This window comes from Cardiocondyla obscurior, linkage group LG05 (assembly GCF_019399895.1).
Source record: "Cardiocondyla obscurior isolate alpha-2009 linkage group LG05, Cobs3.1, whole genome shotgun sequence".
Classification (NCBI taxonomy): Eukaryota; Metazoa; Arthropoda; class Insecta; order Hymenoptera; family Formicidae; genus Cardiocondyla; species Cardiocondyla obscurior.
The window spans coordinates 1407335-1422548 of record NC_091868.1 but is presented as its reverse complement, the minus strand read 5'-3'; the positions used below and the strand labels follow the sequence as shown (position 1 = coordinate 1422548).

General features: G+C 37.7%; 1 protein-coding gene across 8 annotated transcripts in view; it reads left to right on the top strand.

The window, feature by feature from the left end:
• The window catches only part of LOC139102987 (protein tramtrack, beta isoform-like), a 69790-nt gene that overhangs the window by 19272 nt on the left and 35304 nt on the right, over positions 1 to 15214 (top strand). For 3 of the 8 annotated variants that reach the window (XM_070657264.1, XM_070657266.1, XM_070657263.1), the window contains 3 exons: positions 667 to 1220; positions 2066 to 2245; positions 5294 to 5417. In XM_070657264.1, the coding sequence (XP_070513365.1) occupies positions 667 to 1220; positions 2066 to 2245; positions 5294 to 5417 (858 nt within the window). Of the gene's footprint in view, positions 1 to 5; positions 566 to 666; positions 1221 to 2065; positions 2246 to 3277; positions 4706 to 5293; positions 5418 to 8735; positions 9084 to 15214 lie in introns of those variants that run through there. The other 5 variants (XM_070657260.1, XM_070657259.1, XM_070657262.1 and 2 more) reach the window with 4 other exon arrangements.

Here is a 15214-nt window from a genome sequence, read left to right as displayed (position 1 = left end):
TGAGTAATCGACGTGGAGATCCGGGGCGAGGTGTATCGCGCGGTGAGTGATAGGCGCGGCGTCGCGAGACCGCGTAGGCTCCGCGTGAATAAAGCGGTGCGTGTATCTGGTACGGTGCGGCTAGAAAATCGGGCATCAACAAATCGCGTATTCGCGAGGAGGCCCGTGGAAGCTAGACGAGCGACGGCCGACAATGGCGCCCAAGCCTCGCGAATATTGACATTGCCAAAAACATCACCTCGAAATATATCGGATTATTATCGCGTACGTGGGTGGCACGTACTGCGTCGCAATTAGCAATCTAACCTCGCGGGCAGCCCGCGGCCGTGGCCCACCGCGTAGAAATCCGCGCGCAGGTTAGTTCAGTTACGCCGTTAAGGTTATGCGAAAAAATGTTTTCTGCACGTATAGTAGCGCCGCGTGAACCCTGAAGGGTTTTACAGTTATACTGCAATGTGGCACATTTGCAGAAGCGCGGAGGACGTTGTGTGGGTCTAGAGAGCCGCGATTTAATCTGCGGGGAGATATTGTCAGGACGTTAGGAGAGTGCGCGCGGAGGAAGTGTGTGAGTTTAGCGATTTTTTAAGGGTTAGGGATTCATTCGGCCTATAGCCAGGGTGAGCATAGTTTTATGTAGACAGTTCAGGGCATCTAGTTTGGTTGTAGGGTCGGGATTGGAGATAGACAAGATGGACCAGCAGTATTGTCTACGGTGGAACAATCATCCAGCCAACCTCACGGACGTCCTCAGCTCGCTGCTCGCCAGAGAGGCACTCTGTGATGTGACCCTGGCTTGTGTCGGAGAGACCTTCAAGGCGCATCAGACCATACTATCTGCATGCAGTCCGTATTTTGAAAGCATTTTCCTGCAAAACACCCACCCCCATCCGATCATATTCCTTAAGGATGTCAATGACACGGAAATGAAGGCGTTGCTGCACTTTATGTATAAGGGCGAAGTCAATGTTAGTCAGCATCTGCTACCGATGTTCCTTAAAACAGCGGAGGCATTACAGATCAGAGGCCTCACCGATAATAGTGTAAATAACAAGACAGAGGACAAGTGTCCCTCACCAGATCCAGAAACGCAAACTGGAGTCAGACATAGCGACTCGCCTAACCTCCAGTCTCATCATGACAAGAGGAAAAGAAAGAATTCAGGCAGCTACGACGTTTCTCTTTCTGGTCCACCTAGCGAAAGATTCTTGTCCGACTCACAGGTATATAAGCATTGTACATGTTTATATTCTTCTGTATTAAATTTGTCTTTATTACAAGATGGGTGACACACACACACAGACACACATATACACTCATATATATGTGTATTATAATTTTTATTTGTAACATATGTACAACCAACAGTCATCACAACTCATGCTTATTATTTTAGTTTATTTATATTTTATCTTGAAGCTTCAATCAAGGAAAATTATGTACAGACACAGGCAACATAAGTATTTCTTTTCTAAATTTACCATTTATTGTATTCTACTGTCTCCTTAATTTTGATACAGTTTTAATTTTATCTATTGTGTTTGTAATAAGTATTGTACTTTACATTTTAACATATTAATTTTATAAAATAACACATTTATAGAAATAGTATTTTTATAAGTAAGTTACACAAATACTGAGTTCTGTTTATGTATCGGTAAACTTAACCACTACTTAAAATTCTGTTTAATTATGGTCTCATACATTTTTATCAATGAATTACACACACGTGTGCTTGTGATTGCACAGCTTTTCAAATAACTTTACTTGTAACCTTGAAAAGAGTTTAGGCCAAATGCTATTACTGTATAAATCATGAGTGATATTATCATAAGATGCTTTCTTTAGCTTTATACATATTTTGACATAAGAATAATACGTTTAGAAAAAGATGTAACCGGTGTACTTCAAAATATTAAGTGCGAGTTTATTACAAGTATAAGTAAAGGTTTTATTTTAAAAAATGAGATATCTTAATCAAAATCTTAGTATTTGTGTATCTATTAAAGCAATAGATATAATAGCTTACCGAAAAAGATAAGCAAAATTTTTTATTGATTGTTTTCAGACATCCTCGCAGTGTAGTTACAAATCAAGTCCTCCTGTGATTCCAAAGTTAAATAATGCCCTGGGAGTTGAGATGGAAGATGGTGGTCGACCCATGTCACCTGCTTCACAACCGCAGGCCTCTATTAAACAAGAGGTGGATCATCACTTACCCGACTTTCATGACAATATTTCCCTTCCCGTAAGTAATTTTCAATGTTTTTGCATCTCATATTTTAGTTTCGATTTATCATATCCTTCTGTGCCCATGATCTTATACATGTGTACTCAGCACGAATACATACATATATAAGATTATCTTCTTTTGTGAATACACTTGTTGAATGACGCAAAATACTAACTTTGTTTCAATCTCTTTTAACATTGCATGACTAATATTTTTTACATGCAGTTAATAAGATACATGTATATGTAATGCTCTTTATTAATTAGAGCTGGTAATAAATATCTTAATTAATTTGGTAACATTGTTGATGCAATTGAAGGAAATTATATCCTGACTTATCATGATCGCATAAAAGATAAAAATGATAAGACTGTATTTATATTTGTTTCTTTATCTCCTAAAGTCACATAACCTATATATGCACCACTAAAGGCTTGGAAAGATTGATTGTTTTTTATCTTATTAAATTTTACTTGCCTATAAAAACGTACTGTTAGAGTTAATATATTATTAATAGAGTTATCAGATAATGCATTATTTTTGTAAGGTGATTTTTTAAAATGATTCTTTATCTTTTAGAGAAGACTGTTGATTAAATTTCATAATAACGCATGTATTAATTGCTTAAATATTTTATGCTTGCATAACAATCTTAGTACGTATTATTTTTGCATGTATAAATTTTTATTTCGTGTGTCCGTTAAGATATTCTTACTTTCAATCCACAATTTTTTCCGAAGACGCTTCTCCTCGCTTAAAATACTTTGTACAATTGTGAATGAAGTGCAAAGTTCTCGTGATATATCATGAAGATAATTGTCCCTATAACGGAGTTTCGTTACTGTTCCCACAATTGATGACGATTATCTACCGTCGTCCTACAACTACTCAGTCGAAACAAACATGGGAAGGAAGGGATTCTTCAATTAAAAATTGCAGAATTGGCTTTTTATGCTAAAAAAAAGAAAGAATTAAAAAAAAAAATAAAAAAAAAAATTGGTCGAAATGTGTTGATTAAGCACATATCCTTTCCTTCTCTGTTGACAGACTAATGTGGAGTGGGAGGTTCAAAGAGATGGGAAGAGTGACGAAACTATGGATGTACAGAACATGACTTCAAATCATCCAGATTCGGCTGCGGTACAAGTTTCTCGCGAAAGTGCCATCATGGCTGGAGGTTCACTCTATGTCGATATGTCGGGAATTGCGTCTGAATTTTCCGGGAAATCGTATACTCCGCTAAGACACTCCGTATCCATAAACTCGCACCATCAATATAAAAGCAATAGCATTGATCAAACACAATCTTACGAATCGCTATCTGAATATAATCCAAATATAAAAACGTCCGAATGTGACATGCATAGATCGTTATCAGTAAATCAGGAACCGGGAATGTCTGTAATTCGGTCAACGATTAGCGCAAACGTGCAACGTTCTACTCCACAAAGTAGAAAGACTGGTAGATTTAGACTCGGGTGGTTAGACATATATTCCTGGCTGCAGTATGATGAAAGATCGAACCTTATGTTTTGCAAATATTGTAGAAAGTGGAGTGAATCCATACCGGAGATTCGCACTTCGTTTGCCGCGGGAAATGGCAATTTTAGACTCGAAATCGTGAACCATCATGATAAATGTAAAGCACATAATCTATGTGTGGCAAAAGAAAGCGAAGCAAAAAAAAGTCACGCTTATACAACGAAAATATGATAGCTTGGACACCTATCAGATTCTATCCTTGCTTTTTTTAATTCGTAATCAGTTTATTATCGTAATCAAGTTTCGCGCTCAATTGATATTTTAAAGAAATTACGTACAAATATAATATTCTGTGCATATTTGTGCAAGATTTATAATGATTTTAAAAAATTCTTATTAATTACTAAATTGTAAAATTATTTTAATAATTTTTAATTACTCTGAGACAAGTTAAAACTATCTGAATTTGCAATGTAATATGTCTAAACATTATTATTTGTTTAACTGTTACATTTTTTAGGTTTTTTTTTTTAGGTCCTCTAAAGAATCATTTTCTTGATTCTTATATCCTTGTCTCGATTTTTTTTTATTTTTGGATTATATTATATTTTTAATACTTTTAATGCATCAACAATGTTACAAATCAATTTACACTCGTTAAATATAATTTCACAGAAGCACATTTGCATTATCAGACGATTTTATTAATTTTATGTTATTGTTGCATGTAAAATTAAAACAGTTTATGTATGTACAATATTTTATTGTTAAAAAGATGAAATATGCATATATACGTTAATAATATATATCCCGTTGATACATTTTATAAAAATATTTTAAATATGCTATTATAATATGTATATATACATATATTTCTTGCAATCTATAATATACGATCAGACAATTATTATATTTTGTAGCATGTAAAAATATTTATACAATTATTATAGTTTCAAAAATTATGCAACAATTTTACTTTTAAAGTTGATACATATGAATAATAAGTATATTTATCTTGTTAAATATACTTGTTTTTACAATTATTTACAAGAAGTGAATGATTGGAGTTTAAAACAAGAAAAAATTTGCATTTTTTAAAGATATACTTATGAGATATATTGTTAAATATTCATTGTGTAATATATTACAGTAATTACATAATTTTCAACGTGTGAGAAAAAGAGATGCCAAAGTATATATTTTTGAGATCATATTTTGTAACCACTCATATATCTTTGAGAAGCAATAAATTGAATTACTGTAAAAAACGTTTTATTTAGAATTAAAATAATTAGGGTATTTAATCTCCTGATTTTTTTCTCAATTATTATTATTTTAAAATTGCATAAAATATTTAAGGCTCAATTAAATACAATATTTTAAAAAAATTATGAATTTTGTGTCATGTATTATTTTCTATGTGCGTCTATTAATCTTTATCGTTGATCTAAATATGGATAATTATAATGCATTAAAAAATTATGAATTCTTGATATGTTATAATGCGCGGAACAGTTTTTTTTTTTTTTTTAGAATGTCGCCGGATGTTTATTTATGAATATGTGTTTGTGTCGTATACAGGGTCATCCAGTTGGACTGATGGGAGAGGATGGAGGGACCACGGCAGGAGCACTCAGTGATGGTGTTCAAGGGATTGAATCATCTGAACACCATAATCCCCCGGAAATGCTCGACGGACTTGATGGTAAGACCTGCACATATATTTAATTCTACGACCAAAATTTCATTTAGATTTAACATATTTCCCTTTTTTATATATTTTATACTAATCGCACCTTAATCTACGATCAGCTTGTACATTGCACGTGTGCATAGATTACATTCGGTAATTCTCAGACACAACTATTGGACGAGTAGATGTAAATATTGTAAAACGGTGATAAAAAAAAATTTGACAGCACATTATTTAATATTTATTCGTTGTAAAGCGGAAGTTTAACTTTGCGCGAGCGGGAGAATTTTTCTAATCAGCACATGGGAAATATGTTACATCTAAGAAATCGAGGGAGATCTGCATGCACGTTTTTGCAAGGATTTGACACGAGCCGAGTCGTATGTAGGTGTCGTCCGAAGCGAGCATCCCTCTATTTCCAAATCTGGCAAGTGTAGTGAGTGTAACTTTAGAAAATGAAAGACCTCCTTTTTTACATATATATATGTACATATATATGTGTACGTACGTATATATATGCATACACATCGGGGCCAAATCTCTGTGTATGCTTGTATATATTTAATATATATATATCTAATTACATATGTATATTACATGAACCCTTGGTGTTGTGGTGATGGTATCGTGCATTTGCTTTGTCATTGTGGTAGTTTTAATTACGTGTGTTACTACATATACAAAAAAAAAAAAATTAAAACATAACAAAACTCGTTGGTTTGGGACATGGTATCAAGCAAATGGACTGTACTTCTATCTCACATTTTTTTTTATGGTTTTTTTTTTCTTTTTTTTTATTCGTACCCGAGATTGCAATGGTGTGTGGGTGCGACTGGCTGAGTTCATCTCGCTGCTCTTACACGTGCACGTGACGCGTGTGCGTGCGTATGCGTGATGCCACATTAACGAACTTCATTTGCGTGAATGCGTGTAAATGTGTGTCATGTATGCGAGATGACATGTGCATACTTATGTCATATATATATATACGTATACATGCATATATTACATATATGCATGTATACATACACATACATAGCATATATACGTACGCCGCGTGCACGTGCGGACGCGTACGTACGCATATATGCAACTTCCATGGCGGGACTCTCTGTGCATGTCTTTATGTGCTGTTTTTATTTCCTATTTTCTTATATACCCTTTTGCCGTATCTTGCGTCACCGTGCCTGGCGATCTTGATCTTATATTCTCACGTCTCTCTTGCGCTGTTCGTTTCGACCTACACGAGTGAACGAGAATATTAGCAACAAAATGTGCAATCGTTGCGCATCTCGTTGCGCAATCCGTCGTTTGCGTTAATAAAATTGCCGGCCGCGGGGAAAAAAAAAAAAAATCGTTACGTAAGACGTTTCCTATGCTACGTTACTTGATACCACATGATGGATACGAAGGTTAACGCGATTATACAAGAACGGTGGAACTGAAGATCTGATAATCCCGAAAATCTGTTCTAAAATTAGAGATTAACGTGCTCTAATTGAATTTCGAGATTCTGGAATCCGCGGATTCTCTAACTTGAGGATCTCCATGGGATCGGGAGACTGGAAGATCCGAGGATTCGGGTATTTTATATGCGTTATTTATAAAGTCGATTGATAAATTTATGAGGATATAAAGTTTCACTTTTCGCGAAGTATCTTCTAACGTTTGTCCATATTAAATACGTCATGCTTATTTATAGTTACACGATTCTTATTCACTGCGCATCGTCAATGCATTAATAATAGTCTGTAGTGGCGGCAGAAACTGCAGCAGGAAAACTTGCAACCCGTAGGTATCATTTTTCCTTCTAACGATTATTTCTAAAGAAGCATACGCGATTAGACCGCTCATTAAATAGACTCTGTTGCCAATGCTTCGTTTATCTTTCGCATCCTCGACCTCGTAGCGATCTCCGTCGTTGTCGTCATTGTCGTCGTCGTCGTCGTCGTTGTCGCCATCGCCATCGCCGTCGTTGTCACCGTTGTTAATAGTTACCAGATTACGTATTTCTTGATTGCATATTCATATTATATCTAGTTGAAATGATGCACGAGCTGCATTATGCAATAGTTGCCAGTGACCGCGAGATGCGCGCGTTTGATCTTCGTCGGAGCAATTTATGTATGGGTGATGTTTAAGAGCTGGGGACAAAGTCGATAGTCCGTATCGCGATCTCCGCAGGCCGAGTATTTATCGCCGAGACGATTTGGCGAATTTTCTCATTAAGTTCCTCACATTTGGAACATGTTTATTTTATTTTATATTATTTTATTTTATTTTTTTTCTCTTATTCCACTTTCTTTTCGGTATGTTAATTTTGACGTTTTTCTTCTCCTTTTCTTTTCCTTCTATACTGTATTGTGACAGTATCTTTAGTCTCTTGGAACGCGATGAAATGACAGTAGAATTGTGCTTTTTACATGGTATTGACATTTGCTACGAGTAGGTAATTATAGATGAGAAAGAGCAAGGGGCGAAGTTCTTGATGGAACTGATCAATTCTTTCTTGTTTTGATAAATACCAAAAAACTTTATTAACTTAATTTATTTTTGTTTTTTTTTGTTTTAATTATCCTTAGATCTTCTGTAATTTCTTTTTTACATTTATATCATTTTTAGTGCTTATGAAAACAAGAGAGGAACTTTTAGCAATTCCATTAAGTACATTACCCTGTAATAAGTACGAGTTTGGTGTTCGTTATGATATATCTTCGTTGATTATGAACGTAATTAAGAGAATCTCTTCTTCTCTGCAACTATTTGACGTAGAGTGTGATTTATGAGAAGCATAAAGGATGTTCTATTTAACGTTGTCACTTCAAAATTTTTTTTCGCAATGATAATATCTTAAATTTAAATAACAGTAAAATTTTATAAAATGTACGTAAAAATAAATAGCTTAAAATATATCGTAAATTAATAAAAGAAAAAAAGAAAAACTTTTAATAATTAATATCACGGTTTTGTAACATAAATATTAAATTTTTTTAGCGATTAATTAAAGTTTTAAGCTTTGCGTTAAAGAGTAAAATATTTTTTTCACAATATTTGTCGTACAAATTTTCTTTAGAGAAAAATTACATGTTTAAATATTACTTTTTATTTTTATATTTATATATACATTTATTTAAGATAAAAATTTACTTTTTTTTTTTAAATTAAATTGTCTGACAGGTATTACATTACGCATTGCGAAAAGAAATAAGTTATTGAATGTCATAACGTCAGATCGACCATCCTTAGGCATTTTGGGGTGATACCAGTAGACACAGTTGACATCGTGAATGAATTATGACGATTTCATCGATACGGGACCTTGTATTCCAGGAACGACAAGGACTTGCAAAAAAGAAAAGGATATAAGTAAAGACAATCACAATAAGTTAGATCACTCGCAGATCGGTATGGAGTGCTGTAAGCTGTGCGGCAAGAGCGTAGCCAACATAAAAAAGCACATGAAATCACACAACCCCGACAAGCACGTATGTCAAATATGTATGATATCGTTGACCAGGTCTGACAATCTGAAAAGGCATATTAAGCTGAAACACGGCATACGAGAAGGTTCCTTGATATCGCCGTTCATGCGCATGGAGCACAAGCACTTTTTAGCGAAATCCGAGACGGGCTACTTGACTTAGTGATTCTTGCGTCGCGTAAGGATACATTGCGTCCACGTGCAAAGTATACTAACCGCGGTGGATTGTGCGAGGATCTTAGAATCGGCCGAGCTACTTTGAGTCTCGATTACTAGCTTACGCTGAGACACGGCAGTTTAAGATGTAAGAGCACACGGCGGATCGCTTCGCGTGAAAGAGGCGGCAGGTTGTAGAAACCGTAATCTCTCGACAGGGTTCACTCGTCCTTGCATCTTTCCGATATTTTCGACACCGCGGATCCTTCCGATTCATAAAATCCTCGTATACATTCCGCGCACATAATTTATTTTTACGTAATTTATTTTTCTATCATAAAATCAAAGCGTGAGCATTAGATTCGCGAGCGTGCGTTTTTTCAGGGAGTTTGCTTGTGCTTCGTGCCATTTTTTTTTTTTTTAACACGCTAATTGGGATTAATCGCCACGATCGGTACGCCGCACGAAGGATCCCCCTCCTCGTCGCGTATCCATGCGTGCCGATTACGTCGTGTGCATCTTTTTATTTAGACTACTATTTAAACTAAAATTAAATCTATTTATTCTTGTGCGTTTAGTTTCTAAGTATTTAACTCTAATGAGTAAGATTACCGGGGGTCTCTATCTCTTGCTCGGGACAAGCAGATCCCTCTTAGGTATAGCGGAGTGTTCGTAGAATCCATATAGCTGGAGATCTCAATGAAAGTAATGTCGAGTACAAAACTTCATTCCTGTTCTACCTCCCGTTGGATCGGTCCGAACGACGCGTCGTTCTGGAACACGGAATACGAGTTACGTTCCTCTAAGATTACGGATTCATCTCAACGATCTCGTAATCGTCCGCCCTTTCGTCACTTCCGTGCCACGCTCGAATCCGCGGATCGAGAATTCCGCGATCATTCCTTGATTCCCTGCGTTCTCGAACGCTAGGGCTTTCGAACTCTTTTTTTTTTTTTTTTCCGGACTCCAGCATCTTCGGCTATTCGCCTGTAGGCGCGCAGGAAAAATATTTAACTTAAACGATATTAAGTATCTTTTATACGTACGCGTCACGAATGATTTTGCATCGTTCCGCTTACTCCGGAAGTTTTATTATAAAAATTTCGCGCAACGTAAGAGCACGCTCGACGTCTACGTGAAATATAACACAAAATGTGCCAAGTTTTTTTTTATTTTTTATATATATATCTTAACGTATAACATGATAGTGCGTGCGGTGACTGTACGAAAATAACGGTAAATCACGGGATAGCACTCTCTCACCTCAAGCAACGATTAACCTGCGAAAGAAAAAGAAAAAAAAAATTTATTGATGCAAAATATTCTTCGACGCGTGTACATAAAAAAGAATATATATATTTATACGTATATTATATTTATATGACGTAGGTTGTGAATCACGTCGAAGACTGATTTCTGTGTGAGTCGTCGCGGCTCAAAAATAGTCATGATGAAACTAGTCCCGCAGGCCCATAGGCTGTTACGTGAAAAGAAAGAAAACAAAACGAAAAAAAAAAAAAAAAAAATATCAAATAATGAAAGAACAGGCTTCCTACGGAGCTCACTTATGGTGCCTTTCGCTTAAGTACAAGGATAAATCGTTCACGTCGCAAGATGAGTAACGATAATACGATACATAGTAATTACGATAAGCGGATGCGAGATACCTCCCTTAGGCAGTGCATGGTCACACACGCTCGGCCCTTGCCACGTCGTTAGGCGCGACGCGCGCGTCCCTTTTTCCCTTGTCCACGTCACTCTCGCTCGTTGTGGCCCCGGGTAAGAATGGCGTCGAGCCAATTTTTTTTTTATATTTTTTTTTATTCCTATATTCTTTCTCTATTTGCAGATGCGACACTTTTAGCTCCTCGAGCCATTAAATTCGCGCCATTGGCGTAGATCGGGCAAGCGCGTCCAAGTTTTTACCGGAAGGATACTCGTGAGGTTTATAAACGCGGACTACATCGCGCGTTACTCTGCTTTTTAAGAAGCCCTGTTAATTTTTCACCTCGCCGAGACTCGGTTATCTCGAACGGTATTCAGGCCCGACTCGGGACTTGCGGTAGAGAACGTTACGTGGGATTAGCCGAAAGTTTCCACGCAGCTCCGCGGGATTAGGTGTAACAAGGTCGTTCTGGTACTTGCCACATCTCGCAGTTATTGAAATTCTCCGTCCCCCCTCGTCGGCCTTCCGAGGGAATTCCTCGGCGCTCCCACGCGATTTTCCAAAACTTTCTCGCGCGACCGGCACGAGACGAACTTTTACTATCCGTTCACTCGCACAAAGCGACAACGCGGTTTTATGTGGGAGACAACGCGGTTTTTGTTTCTCCTCCTGCGCTCGCACGCGTTATGCAACAAATAAATGTCGTCTCGTTTTGCCCGCCGCGAAGCAAACGCGTTCTGGCAACGTCACGGTTTCCGAAACTGGCAAAAAGCGAAGACGCAAAACTTTTGTGGAACTCGCTTTTATAACCAGACCACTTACTTTGATTGTGGACAGTGATAAAAAAAAATTATATACTCGCACACAAATAGATTTATATATTAGATCATTTTTACTATTCTTTTATTATGAAGACGTCATTCTATTTTCGTTTGGTCGAAAATCTGTCCTTAAAAATTGAAAACTTTCGAAACTTTATTTCTTAACTTCTTTTATTAGACATTTGGTATTTTATAGAAATACCACGTTTTAATATTAAAGCCCGGATTAATTTAAAAACATTAATCACTCAAGGTTTTAAGATTTTTCAACGACGACCTTAAATTCTGACCGTGACGGATCGATTTTTCAGATTTTAAACTTTTATCCTCGTAAAATACGAGCAGTGCTTTTCGTGAGTTAAAGCTGCCACCGATAGGCATCGATTGCCCCGAACGGTAGTAAAAATTGCAGGAGTTCGTAATCACAGTTTTGTCAATGACATATCGACTACTTTTCCGTTTGACAGTTGAGTTAACGAGCGGCAGTCCACGAGCATAATACAACACGGAAACGACGTTGTTCTTGAGATTCGAACAGATTGGAAACCATTCTAATATTCTCTTGCCAAAAATACGCGATCAATCGAGCAACATATTTCGCTCTTCCCACGAATGTTCGATGCCATTTCTTTCAAGTTACTTTCGCTCTTCGTTCATTAATCATATTTGTTCTCTTATGTACCGCCCGCTACAAAGGAGTCATTTCCTTTTCGCCATCGTCTTAGTCCTCGCTAGATCGTAAGTTGAAATTGTCTCTCCGGAGAAACGACCTATAAATATTAAAGGCCTGCACTTCGTATGCATTTGCTGCGCAGTAACGTGAGATTTTAGCTGCGTGACTCGGTACGTTTGTACGCGGGGAATACGGTACTCTCCCGTATGGGATTTACGAGCTGCACGGATTCCTCGGATCCGCGAAATCTGCGTCTTTGTCTTGCCCCGTGACAAAGAGAACACGTAGCCCGGGCGACAATTCGAATTCGGTAATATTAATGCCCCGAAAGTCGGTAGCGACGTTGGCAGCCGTAACGTTTTGAAGCTACGCGTTATATCTCGCGCGAGACGCAAAGAACGTTGTCGTCGTCTTTCGGCGAGACATCTCGGTATTATAACTTTCCGACCTTTAACGGTGGAAAATTGTCTTTCTGGGCGACGTGGTAAAGCGATGGATGGATGGGTAGATGGATGGATGGCGTCGCTGCATTAGCGAACCGAGCCCGGTGACAGAGCCCAAATGGAAATTAGTATCACGCGAGACTTTCTCGCCACAGCACGGTCAAAGGGCTCTCTTTTCCTCTCTTTCTCGCAACATAGTTGAACGATAAAAAGCTCAACAGCATTTTGCATCTCCCCTGCAACAGCTCGGTCCATCGATCCATCGTTGCATCTAATTATACAGCCTGCCCTTCATTACCCTAATTACCCTCGCAGTGTGGCTTCTGTCCTCGATTTTATCGATCCGTTTCTACATTCTCTCTCTCTTTATATATCTATATATATATATTTTTTTTTTTTTTAATTAAATATTGTTATAAGTTTGCCAATTTTCCCAAGTTTATTACATATTCGGATTTATTTAGCTTCACAAATTTTAAGATACTGGGATGAAAAAGATATTTGTGCTTAAATGATATTATGTAACTCAATTGTTGAAAATTTTATTCGGATTTTTATTATGCTTATTATTTTAATATTTAACGGACGCGTTTTAATCATCTCTACCGTGATCAAAGTCTCAATTTTTTTTCAAAGCTTTAAACAGTTTTATAATCAGTTACGTATTATAATTTATACACCCGGGGGGCATTAGTCTCAATTAAGATATGACGGGTCGTTAATTTTCAAATATTATTTTTTTTTATCTACGATCTCTGCGTCGTAAATCTTTTCCGTCGCCACTTGAATGACGCAATTTGTGAAAATCTACAACTCGATTTTGCGCTCGCAGACCCCGCTTTGTTTCTTTTCTCGCGTTAAGCTTTACTTTCTGCCCCGCTCTTTTTCTCGTCATCGCGATCGTTTTCTCTGGCGCGCCTTGATCCCATTGTCGCTTCTAAAATCACATCTTGAGGGACTTCCTTCATCGATAGTTGTTTCGCTCGCTGATACTTATTCTCGACGTTGATCGATCACCGAATAAAGCGGCTTCACCGATGAAACGGCGTATTATAGTTTTCTTTCTGCTCTCGAGGCGCATCGGTTTGTTTAATATTCTTCTGTGGAGAGCGGAAGAGCGGGCACCGGTGCTCGTCCAAGAAGCGCGTCCTTCCCCGACGATAAGCTCCTTACCGGCATATCTTCTCGCCCTTATTACACGAAGGCGTGCTTGTCTCCCGACGGTCGGACGGATGTGGCGGTTCCGAGGATGAAGGCGCAGGATGGTGTCCTGAATAAGAGGATCAGCGGGCGAAGGTACGCCCGAGTGGTACCCCGTTCGCAAAGAGTTTCGTTTCTCGAGAGCGCACGACAAGAGGCTTTTCGTCTTTCCCGCTCGTGCTCGCTTACTTTAAACCTCGGTGGTTGGCTTAACCAATGGAGGAGAAACCAAAGCTACCGCCGCTGGCTTCCACCGATACGTCCTTACGATACGAAAGCTTACTCGAAGGAGCAGAACCTTCGTCTGCCCCGAATCTTCCGAAGGTCTAGTAATCGCACTGGGCTATTAATCACTTTATCGTAGGCTTTTTGACGTAAAAAAAAAATATCTTGGAGATTCTTCCGCAAATGTCCATGTACTAATCTATTTTAATTACATTTTCTTCGTTTTTTATTCCATCATCAATGAAAAATAATTTTTTTTAACGTTCTGCGTTGTGATTATTCTTTGGAAACTTGTCCGTAAAATATTTCCAGTCTCATGGAAAAACATTATCATTTTTGTTACGGTCGTTTTATTTTTTTTTAGATATGCGAGTTATTTATATTTTTTTTTTCTCGTGGTATGCGTTCATCGAATCTTTAATATCTCTTCGCGGTACCTCTTTCGTTGACGTAAAATAATTAAAACAATCTTCGTTTTAAATCATTATTAGTATTGAATGCTCAATTGAATACGGGATCCGCTATCCTCTTTGCGTATATCGTGATGTTCTCGTTATCGCCATTCCTGTGCAGTTCAATCAACCCTCGTCTCCCTTATGTCTTAAGTGGTTACATGTTCGGAGAACGCTGTGGCATTGTCTTCTAACAGACGGTACGTACTCCAACAGATCTGTAGCGGGACTGTTGTATAGCTACTGACAGGAATACTCGAAATGAAGTTCCAGCGTTTCGGTCTTACGAGTGGTACCACTCCGGAAATCAATGGCATTGGGAAAGTTTACTGCGTCGGAATTTCGTTGCTCCTCGAAACTCACGCGACGCAATTTGCGACAAACGATTTCGCCGAGACAATTTAATTACTGGCAATTACTTCTACGTAGAGCAAATTTTGTAATGTATATTGGAACGAAGCTTCGAGTACGTATTAAACATTCTTCATCGTTCTTTAAATTCCGAGATCAATAAAAAATTTATCGCACGGTTAATATTAACTTCGTCACGTTTGATCGTTGAGAAAACTTGAATTTCTCGAGTCGGAGTATCGCTGTTTAGAAGAAAAATTCTTCGATGGAAATACAGCCGGCTGCGGTGTAAAATACTTTTCTTTTCTTTTTTTTTTTTTCTTTTCGGCAGCTACGCGTGA